The sequence below is a fragment of the Taudactylus pleione genome, unplaced genomic scaffold (genome assembly GCF_031769625.1).
Source record: "Taudactylus pleione unplaced genomic scaffold, aTauple2 ptg000329l, whole genome shotgun sequence".
In the NCBI taxonomy this organism is placed as follows: Eukaryota; Metazoa; Chordata; class Amphibia; order Anura; family Myobatrachidae; genus Taudactylus; species Taudactylus pleione.
In genome coordinates this window covers 4,287,795-4,311,882 of record NW_028284730.1, presented here as the reverse complement: position 1 = coordinate 4,311,882, position 24,088 = coordinate 4,287,795, and the positions used below count along the sequence as shown (strand labels likewise).

Genomic DNA, 24,088 nt, shown 5'->3' with positions numbered 1-24,088 from the left:
ATACCGACATCCTCAAAATGTAGGCATGTTCACAATGTCGACATCCGAATTCCTGATATTCTTAGAATGTCGACATTAGGGATAGGCGGTGGGACGGAAGGGTTAGTGTTAGGCTGCGGGAGCGTTAGGGTTATGGGTAGGGATGAGGGGAAGAATACTGATCGGAACCGCCGCGCCATCAGAGGTCTGCAGTGGAGCTGATCCACACGTGTCCGCTGGGACCCGGAAGACAACGCTGGAGACATCACTGCTGCCTCTATGGCTTCTCAACATTCCATCATATCCACTTTCCAGCAGTGCCCACATGAGAAATAATTACATGCTGCATGTCGACATTTAAACCATGTCGACATTCTGTAATTCATCTTATTTGTGCATACAGAATTCAACCTGACAAGCACCAAGTCACAGCCAGTCACCACCCGGTTCCCCCGAGGTCTTATTATGCTTATTAATCATTATCAGCTAATATGTACTGTTCAGTTTGGGACAGTTGCTACTGTAGGTACGCCGTTCTCTATGCTGAGCTGAGTGCTTACTATACAGCCATGTTATTGAAGCACCCATCATGTGTTGTCCTTTTATCAAAGCCTATCTGCCCAAAAGCTAACTACACAGTCAGTATTGTATTAACTTACCAAAGTAGCTGAGCGCGACGGGCAGAAAAACTAGGCCGTGCACAAGTCCCAGCAGAGTTATCGTCAGATTTAGACGGAAGAAGAAGATCTGAATTAGCTGGGCTTTGGCAAACACCAGGATGATGATCCCCGGGAGATTGGTCATTGCTACTCCAGCAAACACCTGTTTATCAAGAGAGGAAGAAGGACTTAGGGACCCGGGTAGACATCGTATTAACCAATGCATAAAAGTGGTATTGTCTCAATACTTTCACTTACCGCACTGCCCATGTTGATGGTGGCATCTTTGGCTCGATCCACTTTATTACGTTTGTTGCTCATGGCAAAGGAACGAGTAAGATGGGAGACAAATTCCACTGAGATTCCAATGGCCTGAGGCGAATAAAACAAAGGAGCTAAGTTAGAGGGAAAGAGGCCATAAGCCATAGATAAGAGAGACATAACAGAGAACGCACAGAGCGGGGATGTCCTATAGAGAAGAGGGAAGAGGCACTGGGGAAGGGGTGAGGAGCAAGCGTATGAGGGAAATAAAGTGAGGAATATTTGTAGCAGAGTAAAGAAAATCCATGAAGTGATTGACAACTGAAGACTGATGGAACAGATGAATTTGATGGAAATGGAGACAAGGAAGAGAAATAAAACAAACACAGACTTGTAAATACCATCACCTATACACAGTGTAGGCAGCCATTTTGTGGACTGAGCCAATATGCAGGAGAATGCAGAGTGCCTCGTACCTCAGAGGTGTCACTATTTCCCCATTTATTGATAGGCTGCCTATTTGTCCCACCCACAAAATGGCTGCATCTGCTCTCTATAGGCTATAGGCTCTAGAAGATGCGCCGAAGCATGGCCACTGACCGTCACCAGATTGATGAGCGAGATGGCATTGTAATCAATTCCCCATAGATGCATGACGCCAACAGTGTCTACGATGATCATGAAGATGGTCAACAAGTTAATGAAGCCAGAGCGCAGGTCCATGCCCAGCAGGATGCAGCACACAATGAAGGTTGGCAGCAGGCAGAGGGCCAGCGTGAATAGCCCCTCTTGCACGATGGTCAGATACTGCTCGTAGAATACATATGTGATCCTGTGTAAGGAGGTGTAGTGTGGGATTAAAACCAATAGGGAACTTCACTTACAAGAACACACATGCACAGGGTTAATACACATACTGAAAACCACAGTGGGACCATATAAACAATATGGAAAGAAGATCACTGTAAGTGAGGGGCACCCAGAATTAAAGATATCATACGCAACAGTAAAAAGTATACAGAGAGGGTACAAGACTGCATTGTGACAGAACTGTATTAATATGATAATATAAGTAACTCACGTGTATGGGAAGACCATGAAATCAGGGTGTGTGCCATTGACCTGTCTTAGTGACTCTGTCATGTTCGCTGCCAGCTCTCGGGTGTATTTCAGGGCACCTGTGTACTCTTGTGAGTTCTTTAACGGAGTGTGATATGCCATGAAACGCGAGGCTGTGGGAAAAGTCCAAGACAAACACATGTATGAACTGAGCACCAGTGACGTGAAAAGTCGCTTCATACACACAGGACCTCATTCAGAGGCGGTCGTTGCGGCCGCTCGGTCATACGCCACCGATGTTCGCTAAACTGCGCATGCGTAAAATTCGCAATGCGCGTGCGCAAACTAGCTATTAAGTTCAGAAATTGCTCTCTCCTTGAACACAGCCAGGTCGTTAGTTTGAGTGACAGGATGAGGCGTTTGTGGGTGGTAACAGGGGAAGGTGCTTGTGAACGGGGGAGTGGAGATCCGAACGCAGGCGTGCCTGACTATGCAAACAGCATTTTATGGGAGTGCATAATTAACTAAGTAGTGTCATGGCACATGTGACATGGGAGGTTTTTACACTGACATGATCGTAGTGCTTAAGAGAGGGTATGGTCAACCTTAAGCTCTACGACCAGCTCCGATGGTCTCGATTAATCCTTATATGCCCGGAGATGACGTGTATTGCGAACGAAGGGGGCGTATTTTTAGACTTACGGCCGCATCCTCCCCTTGCTCGTCCAGCTAATGATCCCATCTTAACGACACAACTTGCGAGCGCTTCATTTGCATATCCGGCCCCTTTTACCTTACGACCGAACGGCCGCAACGACCGACTCTGAATGAGGTCCAGAATGTGGAAGACGCTACTCACCGAGAATCGTTCCCTCATCGTTGAGTTTAACAGCAGTATCATAAGCACCGAGACCCCTGCAGAAAGGCAGAAAGAGAACATATTAGGTGCATGTAGTCCCCTCACTGGGGCACACTGGTGGTGAGGGGGAGACCTGGAGGTGTTCAGGAATCCTGGTGCAGAGGAAAAGGCTGAGATTCCCATAACAACAGAACACATATGCTGAATAGTTTCATACTGTATATGTCATGTAATAATGATTATAGCATTGCCGTGTAAATTAATACAACTGAATTGGGCTCATTTTGGCAACTCTGTCATGTCCTTTCTGCTATCAGGCTATCTTCCCAATTTTACAGATTTAACCTAAGGCAAACTACTCTGCCTCTAGTATTCCCACTTATTTCTATAAAAATAAATATATATAATTTTCATTAGAAGATATTGCCTCAATTTTCCTAATCTAATACAGCTGAGGAATAAGCTGGAAAAGCAGTAGTAGAGCACAACGTTTTAGGATGAATGTGCCATGTTTGGACTGGAGATATGCTTTGTACAAGGGTTACACAAGCGGGTGATATTACTGTACAGTGTATTTCCTGAACATGTGCAATTCCAGAAATGAAATCCCCTTGTCATCCTGTCACTCAGACTGATCACTTATACAACTTTTATACCTAAATTCGGGGCCTGATCAAGAGGTTGGAATAGGGTTCCAATCTGGATATGACCTAGAATTTCCCCGCCGCCGACCCTGGATATTCCCGAGTTGGCGCCATCCACACCGTAGCCGGCTCTGTAGGGACCCGGCTTTTCCGGCGTTGATGTGGACGCTTGGAGATGACATCATCCCCAAGCGCCACTGAAGCCGGCCAATCCTCGTGACCCGGATCGCGCCGTTTATACTGCAGGGTTACACTGGTTATTCCCGTGTTTAACCCTGCAAGTAACCTGGGTTGGATTTCCGGGTCACTCGACCCGGAAATCGAACCCTGTCCCCTTTTACACCAATAAGATATCCGGATTAACCCTGCAATAACCCAGGTTTTAGCTCTGGTGTAAAAGGGGGTATTAGTGGCTGGATTTGCGATTTAGCCATTTCATATTGCATGTTCTACCTACGGCTTCCTTGTACTGTTACCGTATGTAAGTACAGGTCAAGTCGCCCATATCCAAAATGCATACCATAATGAGATATCTTGGGGATGGGACTGAAGTCTAAACACAGAATGCATTTATGTTTCATATACACCTTATATACATAGCTTGAAGGTAATTTTATACAATATTTTTATACAATATTTTTAATAATTTTGTGCATTAAACAAAGTTTGTGTACATTGAATGAACAGAAAGCAATGGTGTCACTATCTCGATCACGCTCAAAAAATTCTGCATTACAGAATATTCCGTATTTCGGAATATTTGGATACGGGAGAATCAACCTATACTATTAATATTCAAGTGTCACTCACCCTTTGGAACATTTCAGATTTGGATAGTCTGCCAGAAAAAGTGGTAAAAAACGTTGGAATTCTGTTATGTTTGGTCTCAGTGGTCCAGACGAAGTTCTCATACACTTTCTTATGCATCCAGGAGCCGCTATTGTTCAAGAAAAAGGCTAAACATAAGCAGTTTGTAGTGACAACACTAACACACTACACGTAAAGTGTACTGGACATCGGTCAGAGATGGATGCAATTTGTGTCTTGCATCTAAGCACAAACATGAAATACATCCAAAGGAAAAGAAAATATCATTTTGCTACCTACAGTGTGCAGAGCTGGCAGCAAATGTGAGATTTGAACAACTCTACATAAGTTGCAAATGTGTCCATCCCCCCCTTGCAAATAATAGGGGAAGATGTACCAGGAATACATCAGTGGGCAGGTGTGTGCAAAAGGTAGTTGCTGAACACTTCTCCTCTCGTGGTGCGAGTTGTCAATGCCTTAAATTGGCACCTTCCTAGATGTCAGGCTTACATCAATTAAGGGAAGTTGGGCAGACATCCGTCTCCAATTTGTTTAGTAGTGTTCATTGCTAGAGCTTGGAATTGCAATGGATTCTTGGCCACCCATCATTCAGTATTTAATTAATCAATAAATCTGTGACCTTACAATGCCATTCACTATGTCTTGTTACATTCAATCCCAACACCTGTATCGTAATGCTGCCTGTTCAATACTGTTTCACAAAAACTACATCATGCAAACTTTTATTGTTATTATTATATTATGTCAGTTTATTAATGTCTCTATGGAATTTGGTGTATCGCTCTACAATGTCCTAGTACTTACTGCTGGTGGAGGAGCAGAATGTCCCATTAAATAGCACTCTGCAGCAGTCTGATCCGGGGTTCAGCCAGTCTATAAAGTCATCCACCCAGGAGGATGCTGGTATAGACAAATAAGATCTGGGCAGAGACAATGATACAAGACATTGGTGTGAGCGTCAAGACACGATAATATTGGTAACAGTATAACGCCAACAACTGCAATCAGGCCCAGATTTGTGGAAAGGTCACTGAATAGCAAGCCTACCTCCTATCATGCAGTCTGCAGAATTGGGCCAAATTAGGGTGTGCTGTAGTCTGTAGATGGGGATTCCTGGGTAATGTGGAAAAGCGGTAATTTGCCGCTTAAACTCTAACCTGTAATTTTATTTCCTTACTTTATCTATATCTGTACTTCTAGAGATAGACTGAGAGCGTGGGAGCTGGGTTAATCTACCAGTAAGAATAATACATCATTATTTTTAACTAATAGAGTAAAATATTTTATTTTAATTGGATAAACAATACAACTGTGTGTTTATAAGGGATGGGGACTCTGTAAAGTAAACTGGGGGTGGCTGAGGAACAAAAGATGAATTTAGAGCAGTGGTGGACTGTAAATGTTGCTCCCAGCTACAAGTGCTCCATGTGCTGGCAGGGGCAGATTGGTCCCCCGCCAGCTGTTCATATTTTGGCATACTCTGAGGAAGAAGCATTGCACTCTGGTTTTCCTCCTTCCCCTGTGCTGTAGAGTCTGTGGTCTCTAGCTGTAAAGATAAATAGGGGAGCAGTGAAAGGTATGTTGTGGGGATATGATAGGCATGTGAATTAGGTCTGAAGGGCAATGTGGGTAGGTTTGATGGCATGTGATGTTCATTTGGAAATGTCTGATGGCAAGTTGGGAGGTCTGATGGTATATAAGGAAATAATATGAGCATGTAAGGGGCAAGTGGGGAGGCATGATTACTCTGCCTCTAGTTTTCACACTTTTTTCTAAGAAGTGTGGAAAATCTGATGGGTATGTGGGGAAATTTGCCAGCATGTGGTGAGAGGGCTGATAGCATGTTGGGATTTCCAATGGGCATGTAAAGTGCATATGAATTGCTCTTTGTGACAGTAAGTGGCATGTGGGAAATCTGTGGGGCATGTGGAGAGGTCTGATGGAAGGTGGGGATGTCTGATAGCATGTGAAGGGCATTTATGAATGTCTGGCATTTTGAGTGGTTTGATGGAATGTTGAGATTTAATGGCATTATGGGTGGTTGTAATGCATGTTAGGAGATACTAACGGCATTTAAGGGGCATGTAGGAGCTCTTATTGTCATATGTTGAGGCCTGCGGGTAAAATGTGGGATGGTCTGATGGGCTGTAAGGGGAATATGTGAAATCTGGGGGGCATGTAGGGAGATCTGATAGCATGTGGGGAGGTTTGAAGAACATGTGAATTTAAAGACATAACCCCTTTGCAGTTTCTACGGAAATGTATGACTTTTAGTGCCGTATTCAATTAGTTTTGCAATGGTAAAAGATTTTACAGTGTGCTTGTGTGGGCGCTTCTAGGGTCAGAGCAAGCCTAAATGTGACTGTGAGTCTCCCTAATTAGACCTCACAAGGGTAACAATAATGGCAGAAAAAAAGAGTGTCACAAATAATTGGCGCTAGCCTAATAAACCATAAAAAGATATTTTTTATTAAACATGTAAATATGTGCACAGATAATTATGCACTGATCACCCAACAGATAATCTGGTGGATATGGGTACATTAAACATTGTATAACAGTAGGCAGAAATAATGTGCCAGAAATGATCATAAAAAGGCCTTAACAAATAAGGCTAATTTCTCCAGAACTTGGAATCATAAAACAATGGTAAAAACATGTCACATAAGTAAAAAGAAGGTCCTACCGCCAACTGTGAAATGGAGCCGCAGGTGTTTAGGCAATTAGTTTCGCACCCGCGATACTTTTCCCCCTGCCGGACTTTTAGCCTACATCGCGTGTTTTGGTCGCGAAAACTTTTCTTGCGTGCCCCCGCTATTCGCCGTATTCAATTCCAAAACACGCAAAAACGCAACCCGGCAAAACTTGAACAGGCGGAAAGTGCTGTCAAAAATGGGAAACCAGCCTGACACCCCCCAAAAGATGCACTAACATTGGGGACCAATATAGAAGTCCCCGAATAGCCCTACTGAAGCTATTTGGGGTACTTAAGTGCTGTCAATTGCTTCTAATTAGCGTCTTAGCTCAAGTGTTGAAGAATAGCATTTTGGTGTATTTTTATGTGGAAAAAAAGTAGTCCTGTCAAATTTGGGGTGAAAATGGGTGCTAGCATATTTTAATGTCGCTAAAGTGAAGTATAAAAAAATAATGAAAAACTCACCTGAAGCAAACACCTGCAATCAAAAAAACACCTCACCCCTACTTGCAGACCCCCCAAAAGTCTATTTCGCTAGTTTTTAAGTTTGTACCCCCATTTTGTACTTTTTCGCCCCCTTTTTCTAAGTAATTTATTTGGGTGTTCTTCATTATTTTTAGAGTTTTTTTACGCAGTTATCCTTTGGTGAGCTGTCCCAGGGGTGCAGAGTGGTTTCCCCACCTTTGCACCCCAAAATAGCGATTTTGCACTTTTTTCCGACACCTATTCATAGGCGAACTTTTTCGCCTATTACTTTGTATTGCATTATCGCATATGCGAAAAATATTTGCAATTAAATACGACGAAAAGTTTCCGCCTGAAGATATTATGTCATCTGCGATACTTTTTTGCGGATTCCGACTTTACGCGGCTAGTCAAATATGGCCCTTAGTCTCTGACTGGCTGTTCTCCCCTGATTTAGAATTTAACCATAATTTCTAGCCACATACAATACAGAAACAACTTTTCTGAGTTAGTTAGAACTCAATAAATGCTCTAAACTGCAATTGTGAAATTACCCTTCCAATGCAAATGCAACTATTGGAGTTACAGCAAAACGACAATGTGAATAATATGTTGCTACACCAATCTCACCATGGCATGGTAATTGCATGGTGATTCCAAAAAGTGAGTATAATATACAATAGCACAGACTAGGTGGTCCGACATAAGGTTCAAAAACTATTTATGTATTGTACATAATCAGGTAGCATGTGGAGTATGTGTGAAGAGAGGTGCTGGGCTGTCTGTGGAGGTCACTGGTAAGTCAGGGTGTGAATATTAGATAAGTCATGGAATGAAGAAAGAAAAAGGAATAAGAAAGATAAGGCAGACCTATCAGCAACAGAATTATATGTAAGGGGGTTTCTACAACAAAGGTTCTCAAGTTCCACCATCACTGATGATAACCAATAATCGTGATTGTGTCACTCTGACGCCCCTTTATGGGTGCAGGCAACATAGGGCTCTCTTTTCTTAGAGTTCAAAAAGCAGGAACCCCCTTTAATCCAAGCATGGTGAATCCACAGAACAGACCCACGCTTCTGAATGACCAATGAGACTGTCATTCATGAAGCAAATCCGCTTGATTGAACAACCCAGCTAACATTTTGATTGGTTGATGACAACAGTTGCCCATGCATCTATGTATTAGATTGTAAGCTCTTGTGAGCAGGGCCCTCTTCTGTATTCTTCTCTGCCAGCACATCATACACCCATGCGTTCTCGTATTATGCCTCTTGCATGTTCTGTACTATGCTGCTTCGTGTTTTTCTGTACCTTGTTTAAGATGTATTTTGTATTATGCTTAGTTTGTTGCTACGTTTGCATTTACACTACGTGAACGAGCTGCAGTTTGCCTTTACCAGTTCTCAATATTTCATGTTGGGCCTAGACATTTATGTACTATTATCTACACAATTGCAGTGCTGTGGAATGTTTGTGGTGCTATACAAAAAAATAAAAAGCACTACACACACAATGGCCTATGTATCAAAGCTTGATGAGAAATAAAATTGTGAGATATAAACCACCAGCCAATCAGCCTCTAACTTACATTTTATAGGCTGTGTTTGAAAAATGACAGTTAGTAGCTGATTGGAGAATACTTTTTCTCTCATAATTTTATCTCTCATCAAGCTTTGATACATAGGCCCCACAGTAAGAATCTATTGTAGAAATAAGTCATTTTGAACGAAACTGGATTACCTGAAAACCTACATTTGTCAATAAACACAATTGCAGTATATGGTTAGGGTGCCCCCTACTGGCTGTTTTTCATTGTAACAGCTGTTCAATGACACTTCCTTTTCTATATTATCCAATCTCAATCCATGGGGTAGATGTATTATAGCGGCACTTAACATCAGCCTAGTGCTGATGCGCTGTGTCTCTGTCCCCACTGAGCATGCGGGGGATCTCGCAAGTATCGCGAGATCCCCGCGTGGAGCCCTGGAGCCGGCAGCCGCCGCAGCAGGTACAGCGCTGTCCCTGCTGTGGGGATAGGCTAGGGCCAGGCTGTAGCTGTCGATAACAATAACGACAGCTACAGCCGGCCGAACGGTCATGCGTTATGACCGTTCGTACATGGCACTGCCGTCGGCGCTGCTATCTTGTAGATAGCAGTGCCCATAATGACAGGGGCGCATAGCGCCCCTGTCATTTACCGCCCAGACCCCCGATCATACATCGGGGAGAAGCGGTATCAGCGTACATAACGTGAGCTGATACCGATTCAGGGCTTCATACATCTCCCCCCATGTATGTTATATACACACTTCTAGAGCAACACAGGGGAAATACATGGAGTCCAATTGTCTTGGGCCACTGGGGAATCACTTACCGATCAGGATACTCTGTGGCATACCGTATCTTCTGCGTCATGGAATTACCGTCGCAGCCAGCGCTGGAGCAGATTCCGTTTATACCAGCTAGGGTGGAAAAGTTATATCCGGAAGTGGTGACAAAGTACGTGGGGACACCAACTTCAAAATACTCGTTGAGATGGTTTAAATACTTCAGCACATATGAGTCCTGTGGAGAGATAACAGAGTAACTATCTCCCTATATATGAAGGCACGTATAACACCTGTGCTGTACACACAGTGATTGACCCAAAGTATTCTCCATATATAAATTTATAGGGATTCTTACACCAAACACCTTTAACCAGGACAATTTTTCGGGAATAAATAGGTTCAGGAACTGTAAGTGGAGCTACTGGAGGTGGAGCTATGAAAAACAAGTATGTATAGATTATATATACATATATTATATAGTATTTAGAAGGCACGCAATGGGACTTTAATATAAAACTTATCTTATGGAAAATACATTTTGGCCCAGGACATTACGTTATAGTTAATGAGAGGTTCAGGAACTGAGTTCCAGCCTGTTCCTGCTCTGTCTTTACCAGAGCCATAACTAGACTTTTTGGTGCCCTGTGCCAGAAAGAGCATTGGCGCCCCTCTCATTTTTCAAAAGGGACATAATGCACCCAAGAAAGGGCCATGGTTTAATGGGGAAGGGCCAGGGAAGAGATAGGGGAGGCCAGGAGATGCTGGGGATGAAATAAGAGGAAGCTACAAGCAAGAATGATAATAAACAGAAATTTGACAGGCCCAAACAGCGCCCCCTGACTTGTGGTGCCCTGTGCGATGGCACCGGCCGCACTACCCTAGCTACGACCCTGGTCTTTAACTCAAGATAATTAATTTTCCCATAATTTTATCACTAACAAGTGGGAATAGATTCCTACAGTTGTTTCAATTTATATAGGAACTTAAAAGATATATAGGGGAGGCTGGGGGTTATGGTCTCATATTGGGTGTTGTGGTTTTTGATTTCTGAATGATGGGAGCTCTACACAACTAGCTACACAAAACAATCAATAATACATAGAATGACATTTACCAGGGGTACAGACAGCTCCTGATTCAGACCTACACGTGTCTGCAACATAAAATATACCCCACAGCAGAACAGGAATATGAACAACAGCATCTGAGGACAGAAGAAGAGGCACAAGGAGATTAGTGAAGGAGGACATGGGGTGCACAGAATGTTGAGTTGTTACATTTGTGTGGGGTTCGGGTGAACTGTACAGTAGAGAACAGTAGGCATGTGCCATGTGCAGTTCATTATACAGTACATATCGCAGAGTGTGTGCAGCACTGATTATAATAGTAAAGCTGCATACACACAAGGATTTTGTTACCAATGATTTTATGAACGATTTTATGAACGATTTTCTGTCAGATTATCTGTCAGATTTTTTAAAGTGTAATGAATGATTTTTTTGAACTACAAACGATTTTTGCATATTCCCTTACTGAAAATCGTTGAGTTGACAAGTCTGACTGAACTACAAACTACAAACATGAACGCACATGAACGATAACCGTTCATCATTTGACTAAGAAAGTGAACGATTCTTTTAAACGATTATCGTTAAACGATATCGTGTAACGATAATCGTTCAAAAAATCGTTGTGTGTATGCAGCTTTACCGTTACAAACTCTGAAAGTAATAAACCAGAGGAAAATCTACCTGCAAAGGTAAAACTGTAAATAACAAAATATGTATAGAATGGATTAGACAGTAAGAAACACGGCCTCTGTCTTTTTATACAATAAATAATATTAATGATGTTCAGTGTATTGTGAGATATGAGATGAGTACATTACACAGTGTCGGCTATTTACTGTGCAGTGTTTTACACAGTATGGGATATTATTGTGCAGTGTTTTACATAGTATGGGCTATTTACTGTGCAGTAGATCACACAGTATGGGATATTAGTTATTGTGCAGTGGATTACACAGTATGGAATATTAGTTATTGTGCAGTAGATCACACAGTATGGGATATTAGTTATTGTGCAGTGGATTACATAGTATGGGATATTAGTTATTGTGCAGTAGATCACACAGTATGGGATATTAGTTATTGTGCAGTGGATTACATAGTATGGGATATTAGTTATTGTGCAGTGGATTACATAGAATGGGATATTAGTTATTGTGCAGTGGATTACATAGTATGGGATATTAGTTATTGTGCAGTGGATCACATAGTATGGGATATTAGTTATTGTGCAGTAGATCACAGTATGGGATATTAGTTATTGTGCAGTGGATCACACAGTATGGGATATTAGTTATTGTGCAGTGGATTACATAGTATGGGATATTAGTTATTGTGCAGTGGATTACATAGTATGGGATATTAGTTATTGTGCAGTGGATTACATAGTATGGGATATTAGTTATTGTGCAGTGGATTACATAGTATGGGATATTAGTTATTGTGCAGTGGATTACATAGTGTGGGATATTAGTTATTGTGCAGTGGATTACATAGTATGGGATATTAGTTATTGTGCAGTGGATCACACAGTATGGGATATTAGTTATTGTGCAGTGGATTACATAGTATGGGATATTAGTTATTGTGCAGTGGATTACATAGTATGGGATATTAGTTATTGTGCAGTGGATTACATAGTATGGGATATTAGTTATTGTGCAGTGGATTACATAGTATGGGATATTAGTTATTGTGCAGTGGATCACACAGTATGGGATATTAGTTATTGTGCAGTGGATTACATAGTATGGGATATTAGTTATTGTGCAGTGGATTACATAGTATGGGATATTAGTTATTGTGCAGTGGATTACATAGTATGGGATATTAGTTATTGTGCAGTGGATTACATAGTATGGGATATTAGTTATTGTGCAGTGGATTACATAGTATGGGATATTAGTTATTGTGCAGTAGATCACACAGTATGGGATATTAGTTATTGTGCAGTGGATTACATAGTATGGGATATTAGCTATTGTGCAGTAGATTACATAGTATGGGATATTAGTTATTGTGCAGTGGATTACATAGTATGGGATATTAGTTATTGTGCAGTGGATTACACAGTATGGGATATTAGTTATTGTGCAGTGGATTACATAGTATGGGATATTAGCTATTGTGCAGTAGATTACATAGTATGGGATATTAGTTATTGTGCAGTGGATTACATAGTATGGGATATTAGTTATTGTGCAGTGGATTACACAGTATGGGATATTAGTTATTGTGCAGTGCATTACATAGTATGGGATATTAGTTATTGTGCAGTGGATCACACAGTATGGGATATTAGTTATTGTGCAGTGGATTACATAGTATGGGATATTAGCTATTGTGCAGTAGATTACATAGTATGGGATATTACTTATTGTGCAGGGATTACATAGTATGGGATATTAGTTATTGTGCAGTGGATTACATAGTATGGGATATTAGTTATTGTGCGGGGATTACATAGTATGGGATATTACTTATTGTGCAGGGATTACATAGTATGGGATATTAGTTATTGTGCAGGGATTACATAGTATGGGATATTAATGTGCAGTGGATTACATAGTATTGGATATTAGTTATTGTGCATTGGATCGTTTACTATAGGATATGAGTTAATGTATGTGCAATGGATTATATAGAAAAGACTACTACTCACCACTATGACCCGGCTGAATGTGTTGAGTATTATGGGGCAATACACTTTCTTCATGAATGAGACTAACAGTCCCTTAGATTTTTTCTTGCGTTTTTCACTCTTACTCTTCACACAGCAGCAGATGTCAAACCGGGATTCCTGGTGGGTGAGCACAGAGGACACAATGATCACTCAGACAGAAACGAAAGTAGAACTATACAAAAACAAAACACAGAATGTAGGAATGGGATGAACAGTCGCAAATGCAGGATTTCTAGAGGAGGGTTTCCAAATCCTTGATTTTAGAGTGAGTGTGGCCAGACCATGAAGATGGTAGAATTAGCACTTAACCAGCTTTAATATGCGTCATACAAAGTGTATTGTGTGTAATAAATCCAGCATGTACAGGACTAGCGATCACAGTAAGTCATTATATGAGGCAGTAGGGCCATCCTGCCTGAGCTGAATGTTTTTATTTTAGATGCGGGCACCATTCCAGAGCATTAGAGCAAGTCTGGGAGTAACCTAGCACTGCCCTGGACATATATGTACACATTGGGCTCTATAGCAGCACATCCCTAACAGTGAATGTTTTCCAGATCTCCTAGTTGATGCACAAGTTATTTATTACTTGCTGATACATGTTAAAAGATCCACAGGTGGTGCTAATTATTTCATTTGTGATAGTGAGAATAACATACAGTGCTAGTAACATTCTATTATGTTACTATTTCTATTGTGGTCAAGGTGTGGGCTGGGGAGGGGGGGTTTGACTATGATGAACATGACACTTTCCCACATGAAGTTTCCCCAAATCTACAGAACCTCTGGTTTACCTCTTGTCGCTTAGAATCCATTGCCACAAGAGCCACAAACATGGAAATCTGGAGTATGAAATCAAGCAAGATGGCAAGGGCCGCATTCAGGGCAAAGGTACGAACTGCAGGCATCTGTGTGAGGGCACCTGGGGTGAAGATAGACAGACATTGTAATTACAAAGAAACATTATTACTTATGTATTAACGGTTATTTATATAGCACACAAATATTGTGCAGCGCTTTACAGAAAATAGTGAAGTCTCTGCCCCAGTGGAGCTTACAATCTATATTCCCCACCACATATGGGGCATGAGAAGATATGCAAATGTCAGGGGAGCCATCTTTTGTAAAGAGACTCCCACGGCGGCTTCTCAGATCCGCCGCTTGCATCCGAAGACGCACCATCAAACGAACATTGGGAACATCAGTTGCTCTATCGGACCTCGGAGCACCCCTATGGTTATTCATAATGTCCATCGTAACGGAGATGCTGGGGCCAGAACAACTCAACACGCCCTAAAAACGGTTGTGACACGCCTGTGTTGTAGTCACCACTTATGGTTATCTCCCCCAAATGGTCGCTGACTGTCAATCAAACTGCATCTAAACCCACACCGCTACCGCAAGACCATCATGTGGCTCAGTCACATGCGTAGTAGATAAAGCATCAGCCTATGGACACATCTACACAGTAGGATTCTTTTGTTTATTTTATTTTATCTTTATTATTGAAAGTCAGTTAACCTACTAGTATGTTTTTTGGCTTTTCATGTTAATATTAATTAATAATATTATTTGAATGACTAAAATTATTTTTAACAGTAAGTTGCACTATTGAACAATCTGCAGATGACTTTCATGTGTGTCTGATAAAGTTACTGCTCACACCAGAGGTTCTCTATCATTTTCCACCCATGTGTGTTATTTGTGCCCCAACATTTGCAAAACAATATATTTGTAATGAATAAAATTGCTATTAGATAATTGTTGCTATAGATAAAAGCCATAAATGAGCTGTAAACAAGATACAAAAAAAATTATACAAGAATTAATTGTACATATAAAAAAATGTAAATGTAAAGCTGACAGTAACACTAGTCAATATGCTTTTTTTTAACAAAAATATAAGGATAGAGTTTTTCATTTTGTTATCAAGCTCCTATAGCAGTAGTTCCAAATCTGGGTACCGCGGCACCCAGAGGTGCCTCAGGGCACTTGCAGGGGTGCCTCAGGTTGGTGTTCCAGTACCAAATAAAATTAATTTTAGTCAATGTGATAGACAAAACCAGTGCTAATGACTACCAATCAAAAGATATATATAATTGTAGGGTGACATAAAAACACAATTTACTTCATTTAATGGTCGCTGAAATTCTTAATAAGAAACTTTTGGCTCAAAGGTACTGTGGAAAAAATGCTGATACACCAGGGCGCCGTGATTCTAAAGAGTTTGGGAACCACTGTCCTATAATGATTAACGTACCCACCCATGGATTACTCCGGACAGTCCGGAGTCAGGATGGTTGGTAATCCCGGACAGTACATGTCTGAGAATCTGTGAGCGGCTCAGGCTCCCCTTCTTCTTCTACCGAGTCAATCCTGAGAGTTACCCAGCCAAGCAGAGTAGACAATGTGAGTGACTTGCGCTCGGAATTCCTACAGCAGGCAGAGCTGGATTAGCACAGAGGGCCAGCTGGTGAAGCATTGATAGTAATGTCACCATCCAGCCCTCTGAGCTGATCCAGCCCTTCCCGCAGTTCTCCATCCCATCTGTGTTGTTTGCACAGAGCAGCACCCCTGACGTCAGCATGATGTTGCTCTGCGCCGCTGATGGGCAGAGAACTCAGAGCCAGGAAAAGAAGCTGCGAAGAGGAGCAGTTAGAAGACTTATTAGGTAAGATAAAAGGAGATAAAAGGATGCAGGGGGCTGCAGGGACACAGGCAGCTTGGAGCTGGAGAAACAAGGGGGCTGAAGCTAGAAAGGGCAAAAGGGGGTTTGGAGCTGGAGAGACACAAAGAGGGCTGGATCTGAAGAGGCACAAGGGGGTTTGGAGATGTAAAAACGCTGGTGGGTGAAACTGGAGAGATGCACAGGGCTGGAGCTTGAGAGATATATTGGGCTGGAGCTGGAGAGATGCAGGGTGTCTGGAGCTGAAGAGAGGCAGGAGGAATGGTTCTGGAAGAAACATGAGAGGGCTCTTGGCTGGTATGTAAGGGCAGACATATTTAGGAGAATAAGTGGGCTCTGAGGCATATTGAGGGGCACTTTATTAGAGTCAATAGAAAATGGCCTGAAATCTGACAAATGAAATGGTTATAACCCAACTGCTGTACTGGCCATGCTCCCTCATCACGCCCTCTGTTCAGGAATATAAGGGGTAATCCTAACTGTAATGCATGAGGGTAGAGTTCCCTAAAACACTGTTTTCTATATATGTTTAATAATCACCTAGATGTCCTGCCCCACCATTACAGAAAACTTTTCGAGCACCCCTGGATGTATTAGTACCCCAGGTTAAGAACCACTGGTCAACACTGCAGCTTCACCTAGGGATAGGTATACTCACTGCAGCCTGTGTGACCTCACCTAGCGATAAAATACTCCTTACACTTGATGTAGCATTACTTACTGGTATAAGTATTCCATACACTCTATGCAGTATCACCTAGTCTCCGGGAGCTGGTACTACGCTGTACTAATAAAATAAAATCAGCAGCTATTGAAGTTTCATGATGTCGTTTCTGTGAATATATTACCTAGAAAAAAGCAGAGGGACTCGGAGAGGCTGCAAAGTAACATGCTGGGGGCCACACTGCCCAGGACCCTGCCGATCTGATCCTCTCTTCGCTCACCCTCCTTCCGCTCATCTCGCTGAAGAATGACAAAGGTGCAAACATGCATTATCACTGTATTTGTAATGCTACAAGACGGCATGCATAGATAGCAGGGGGATATTTTATATGCACATGCTCAGCTCATATGGAATATCTGTCTATACGTCTGTCAATATCAACATCCAACAACGCCTGCCTTGTCCATCTTTGATTGCCCAAGAGTTGCAAGATGTAGCAGTCAAGTTTGGACTTTCGGAGGAATCATATTACCTGTAATTCCAGCACAAAGATAAAGATGTTGTCAGCTCCCACAGCCAGAACCAAGAAAGGCACAACTTCCACAATGATGAGAGAAGATGGTATGCCGATATAACAGTAGAAGCCCATAGAGGAGAACACAGCCCCCAGGACCACCAGTATTCCCCCAATGCCTAGGGTCACTTTTGAGTCCACCTGAGCAGAAGTAGGAGACATTAGAATGTTAGGGTTACATCATAATATGTGAGGTCTATGCACAGAGGAATCATTGTTTAGGTAACTATTCAGAAAGAGGAAAGTGAAGTTGCTATGATTTGTGTAGTTGTCATCTGAGTTTTGAACTTGAGGGTTTGTTGTTATATGAGGTTTTGTTGTTGGTTATAACACAACATGCAGGCATAGGCAGATCACATATGGCCGTCTGCTATTCTATGATAGTTGTCACTGCGGTACCATTACTCTACTTGCAGGAAGGAAAATGGATGGCTCTCTCCTTCCCGCAATCAGTTGCCAGTGATGGCAGTGTTGGAGATGGAGCAGAAGCTGTCTCTGGACCAGGAGGCAGGTTGAGAACCTCATTTCTACCAACCCGACCTGATGCCACATGACACAACATTTTCACCTCAAGGAAGGAACGGGCCTGAGTCCTTGGTCTACAAGTATACCCTATCCAAGCTCTTTCTCCATCATAGAAACTGTACTACCTAGAGCGGTGTGGGCAATAAAACGGCACTCCAGCTGTTGTTAAACTTCAAATCCCAGCATGCATGGCAACATATTTAGCATGGCCAAATAGCAAAACTGTTGCAGGGCATGCTGGGATGTGCAGTTTTACAACATTTGGGGGGGCGCTTATTGCCCACCCCTAACCTAGAGTGTAAGCTATATGCATATCATTAATACTTAAAGGGGGACATTTATCAAAGCTTGGAGAGAGATAAAGTGGAGAGAGGTGAATTACCAACCAAATAGCTTCTGACTAACACTTTACAGGCTTGTTTGGTATCCATCTCCACTTTATCTCTCTCCGAACTTTGATAAATCTCCCCCTCAAAATCTTATACTAATTCACATTGTTTAATGCCAATCTCCCAATTTACCCAGGACCACTCATGAATTTGTAGCTTACATAAACAGTGAGGAAGACCATTTAACAACTTCTATAAGTTGTAAGTTCTATAAAACTGAAATGACCAAATATTAGTCCCAATGCAGGACACTCTGCTGTGCATCTCTTCTACCATTAGTCATGTGGTCTGGCTATCTAAATTGCAAACACTCACCAGCACCCTCTTGCAGCTGCTGTATTCCCCTAGGGCCAGGGCTATATACAAGAAGATCACCACGTAACTGATGGCAAAGATGGGAATGTCTTCTGTGGTGGTTCGGCTGATCTCATCCTCCAAGGATCGCTGTTGAAAACCAGACTTTAAAATCAGAGTACAGTAGAAAAAGGAACAGTGGCCCTGATTCAGAGACGGACGCTCTGAAAGAGCGCTCGCTGTGCATCTGGGCGTTTTTTTTTTGTGCTGCCTTCTGGCCGCTCGCATTGCTGTGGGTGACCACCCACAGCTATTGCGAGCGGCCAGGATGATGGCCGCGATGGTGAAGACCATCGCGACCATCGGGCTTGCGACGAGACCCTTGTGGTAGGGTCTCGTGGCTGCAAGCCCCAAAGAGCTTCTGGCTCTAATAGAGCCGGAAGCTCTCTCACTGACATCACTGGTGATGTCAGTGGAGCCGCCCACAAATGGCAGGCAGTCGCTTGGGAACGCCTTAGTTTGTGAAGCCACCCCCCCGCCACGCCTACAAAACGGGGCAAGCAGTCGATCAACATCGACAGCCGTCCCTTTTGTAGTGAGTCACGGAGTGAGAGATTTACTCTCTCGCGCCGAAGGCTTGCGCACGCGCTGTGCGGCCGCTGCGCATGCGCAGAGCACACTATCGACTCGCTCGCGAGCGCTCAAATGCTTGCAAGCGGGTCTGAATCAGGCCCTGTATGTTTTAACAGGGGGTGGTAGGTAGAGGGAATGTCGGGAAGTGAAGAAAAAGGAAGGCAGGGAGGGACAACCACTTACTTCTGCCATGTATGCAATGCTCAGGTTACTTTTTGGGTCTTCTACATACTCCTTCATGATATCAAGAAATTTTTGTTCCCATAGCAATGAATACTCAAACCGGCGGTCAGTACGGGCAAAATTGTTAAGAGAAAGGGTCACGAGCAGAGCTTCCGATACAGAATATTCATTGTCTGTGGAGGCATAAAAAAGAGGATGGAGGTATTTCAGCGCAGCAGAAGGGAGGCACCATTCTTCCCGATGGTTTATATCGTGTCACTGTTACAGCTGAAAGTGATTGTGCATTGGTATTACAGTGGTGCAAAGCTACGTGTGGCTTAGGTGCTGCACCCATGGCTGACACCTGAGAAATACAGATGTCATGCATTGCTTGCATGGAGAAAATGCAAATTTCCGCCTTAGTGCAGAGTTGTACTTGTATGCATATATGCGACCACACCACCACTATCAACAAACTGGTTTCATAGGCATCATCATTATCAGTGTGCATGGTCACAAGCCCTATCCTTATCTAACATGTCACTGCACTGATACCGCCCAGTTACGCTCCTTCAGCTGCAAGTGGAAATGCAAACACCTGGAAGATGCGTCTGAAAAAAATGGACTCGCATCGGCCCCATGCAGTACAAGCAATAAGTCAGGAAAGATTCAATGTTCAACAGGTTGGATACATTGAATTTAATTGACAGAAATATAAAAAAATGAATTTCAGAAAGAAACTGACAATAAAATTAAAATTATGATGTAAAAAGAATAAAATGTTTTCTTTACACAAATTTACCGCCTTCATTTATTTATTGGCCTCCTTCTCCTTTTTTATGTTTCTGGCATTCCTCTGATCTAAGTTGTCGATATTGGTTTTCCATGGTTATGGCACAGATCAGCTCTGACCTCTGATCATATTTTATCCAGAGAGAGCAGCTCTGTGTCGTATCCTGTATAAACAAAAATTTACTACACTACTGGATTATATCAATATATGGCTGAAAATCACCAAAAGGATCCTATTGATCAACAGGTTAGTTTTTCCCAGCAATGAGGATGATTTCGTATTGCAGATTATTGCAAAACTACAAAAAAATAATCCCTCATCAACACAAGTAACTAAAACAATACCCCTGTATTGGTCCAGAAGGGTAAAGATATATTTACTGCGTCGTCGGGCTTGTCCCTGCAGATATGCATAAGACGGCTAGCCAACTCGCACATGAACAATGACACTGAAAGCCCAGATCTGGGATTTCAGTTCCATCAATAAATACATGTTAATACTAGGTAAAAAATATGAAATAAAAAAATTATTTAAAAACCTGTAACTATAAAAAAAAAGCTGTATTTGCGTAATAATCCTGAGATTATGATAACAGAAGAGGTTTTGTAACAGATCACGAAACGCGTTCCTCTACCTCACTGATATAGCCCTTCTATGGGGATTCACCTCCTTTACTGACATGTGTGTAAATATGATAGAAGAAAGTATTAGAATATATTAGTATAGAATGAAAAACATTTACCATCATACCCTCCCACAGCAAGGAAAGGGAAGACCGGGGCACCATAATCTGCCATGCAGCTCAGTTCCAAATCTGTTATGTCCTTAAATGACAGTGGAGTGCTGCAAAAATAATTCACTGAGATTAGTGACTGAATTAGACTGAGAGTTGTGCACTGATTTAAAGCTTACTCATGGGAACTCTTGTTAGTAAGTCAGGACGGGTATTTGTGAATATCACCCATAGCTATCCATACACCCACAGGGTCGGATTAAGAGTTGACGATGATCAAGGAGTTATTATGAGAAGCGTAGGAGCTGTGACCAGTGCTGTGTGGGTGTGACTAGTGCCATGTGGGTGTGACTAGCGCCATGTGGGTGTGACTAGTGCCATGTGGGTGTGACTAGTGCCATGTGGGTGTGTACACCCCTATACTATTAGCCCCAATGTCTCCCTAAATATGCAAAGAAGACAAATTGCATCATGTGAGGACAATAGAAATATAATTCTAAAACTTAATATTTGTGGCCAACTCGGTGGCTGGTAATGTTCATGTTGTCATGCTGATGGGCCTATTTTAATGCGGAGGCCTGGAGCTGTAGTTCTATCCCCCCTATTGCTTGTCTGTGAATTCTGGGGCTGAGGATAAACTAATAATAATAATAATACCCAATGTAGCCCTATTCATCATCCCACCGTTGCAAGAAATGATAGAGAAATGAGTATGTTTTTGTAGGCACAGCATATATGAGGCAGGTGGCAGCAGTAGGTTTTGATAACAGTAATGCAGGGAATGGCATAAATGCAAATTTTATAGCTGCTAAAACATTTATTGTTTACACCAGAAGTTCTCAACCTCAACCCTCAAGTCATACATGCCTACTCTCCCGGGAATCGCAGGGAGGCTCCTGATTTTTCGGGTAACCCCCCGCACCCCCGAAAGAGTAGGCATATGTCCCGCATAGTGAAGTGGGCAGGATGGGGAGATTTAACCTGGAATTTTCGGGTCCGTATGGAAGGGGCGGGGCTAAATGTTGCAAATCGCGTCATAATGCCATCTATAGTCTGGCCCTGCCCCCCGAAGAGGAGAGCAGCAGGTCCCCTCCTGCTGCTCCCAGAAAGCTACTCGGGAATGTCGGCAAGTATGGCTCAAGTATCCCCCATCAGGTCATGTTTTGAGGATTTCTGTCTGTGGAAGCAGGTGGGATAATTACTGACCCAACAAAATGAAATAACTCACATGTGCATGATTAAAGATACTTGCTGGTGGGACTGAAGTTGAGAACCACTGGTATACTATAAACCATATTGGCAGGTTTGATAATAGTCAAAGTGACATGAATTGAGTTTTATGATGTACATACACTACTACAAATGTTTATGTTGATTTGTGTAAGGTGCAAGAGAGGCACCATCTCAGTTGCAGCCTCAGCCAGCAGAATGAACAAGGCCACTGCTGAAGCCGATTGTAACTGGTACTTTGAGGCGAGGCTCAATCTGCGCGATAGTCGTGGCTACAAATAAATCATATGGTATATTATATAACTCACTTGACGCAGTACAGGAAATGATCCCTCCATCCCACCAGACTCGTTTCTCCTGAAATCGTCTGTGTCACCTCCATGTTGAATCTAGTTTTATTGTTCTGGAAGTATTGCATCAAGCTGTTCACAGCGCAATCCGTTGCTATGGGGTTTGTTGGGTTCAGCGGGGCGTAGCAGATATCATTTATTCTTACGGTTTTATTATACTTCTCTGACCACACCTAGGAGGGAAAAGGTTAAAAAAAAAAAAAAAAAAAGTATGTTGCCGTCAGATATTTTGAAGGCTGAGATTGGTCATTGAGAGGTCTATTTACTAAGCCTTGGATGGAGATACACTGAACGGAGATAAGGTAGCAGCCAATCATATCCTAACTGCCATGTCACAGGCTGTGTTTGAAAAATGACAGTTAGGAGCTGGTTGGTTGGCACTTTATCTCCATCCAAGGCTTAGTAAATAGACCCCTGAGTGTGAAATTATTTCTAAATGAATACAAAATGTTTGAAGACACAATTGACCCCTGAGGTGGGTGAGGCATCATGATGCAATTTATGTTACATCCCCTCCCACCTTGCTGCAAGTGAATTACAGGCTCTCTCATGTATTCCTGAAAGTCGTTCAACAATCATTTTTCTTTGTAAGCAGACCCAGATTTTAATTCCTGTGAGATTCCCCAATTAGTGGGAGATCTCCCAGAGTCCCAAGAGAGCAGGCAATTTTTCTACATAACACTTACCAGCCACATGGTGGATGGAGACATGAATGAAATCAGTCAGAAAGCCCCACTCACCCCCTTTAGAATATCCATACCTCCCACAATACAGACATGCAAAATCAGGACTAAAAAGTCATGTTCACTTCTGATCTACCCAAGCCTCTCACTGATGCAGCCCAAAAATACCACTTTTAGATGAAATTCTGCCCACTTTCATGTAAACTCTGGGCCTGATTCAGACCCGCTCGCGAGCGCTGTGCGCTCGCAAGCGGGTCGATGTTGCCCCGTGGTGCGCATGCGCGAGACCCGAATAACGACGGCCAAGCCGTCGTTATGGGTCTCGCACCAAAGGGGGCGGGCTGTCGATGGTGATTGACAGCACGCACCCTTTGGTGGGCGTGATGGGGGCGTGGCTACCCAGACGGAGGCGTTCCCTCTGATAGAGCCAAAAGCACTCCAGGGCTTGCGGCAACAAGACCCTACCGCAAGGGTCTCGTCGCAAGCCCGATGGTCTTGACCATCGCGACCATCATTTTGGCCGCTTGCTATAGCTGTGGGTGGTCACCCGCAGCTATGCGAGCGGCCAGGAGGCCTCTCCAAACACTAAGAGGGACGGCCCTGATTCAGAGCGAGCGCTCTGTCAGCGCCTCTGTTCCTTTCAAAGTCCACAAATAGGGACAGTTGTGATGTATAATATTATCAGGAAGAGACATGGTACAAGAAAATGACCATCACTCTCCTACACTGAAGATATAATTTTAGATGAATATAAACTCTGTGGGGTATATTTACTAAAGTTTGGGTTTTTAGAAGTGGAGATGTCGCCCATAGCAACCAATCAGATTCTAGCTATTATCG

The 24,088-nt window shown here is 42.7% G+C and overlaps 1 protein-coding gene across 1 annotated transcript in view; it reads right to left on the bottom strand.

Moving 5' to 3' along the window:
- NPC1L1 (NPC1 like intracellular cholesterol transporter 1) overlaps window positions 1-24,088 on the bottom strand; it is a 40,212-nt gene that overhangs the window by 5,711 nt on the left and 10,413 nt on the right. The window contains exons 3-19 of the mRNA XM_088443444.1: window positions 22,524-22,738; window positions 20,995-21,095; window positions 19,481-19,653; window positions 18,686-18,814; window positions 17,415-17,597; window positions 17,067-17,181; window positions 14,327-14,454; window positions 13,512-13,649; window positions 10,897-10,986; window positions 9,827-10,017; window positions 5,094-5,209; window positions 4,272-4,398; window positions 2,818-2,873; window positions 1,981-2,131; window positions 1,500-1,731; window positions 897-1,010; window positions 639-801 (exon numbers count right to left, since the gene is read on the bottom strand). Coding sequence (XP_088299570.1) covers window positions 639-801; window positions 897-1,010; window positions 1,500-1,731; window positions 1,981-2,131; window positions 2,818-2,873; window positions 4,272-4,398; window positions 5,094-5,209; window positions 9,827-10,017; window positions 10,897-10,986; window positions 13,512-13,649; window positions 14,327-14,454; window positions 17,067-17,181; window positions 17,415-17,597; window positions 18,686-18,814; window positions 19,481-19,653; window positions 20,995-21,095; window positions 22,524-22,738 — 2,422 coding nt within the window. The remainder of the gene's footprint in view (window positions 1-638; window positions 802-896; window positions 1,011-1,499; window positions 1,732-1,980; window positions 2,132-2,817; window positions 2,874-4,271; window positions 4,399-5,093; window positions 5,210-9,826; window positions 10,018-10,896; window positions 10,987-13,511; window positions 13,650-14,326; window positions 14,455-17,066; window positions 17,182-17,414; window positions 17,598-18,685; window positions 18,815-19,480; window positions 19,654-20,994; window positions 21,096-22,523; window positions 22,739-24,088) is intronic.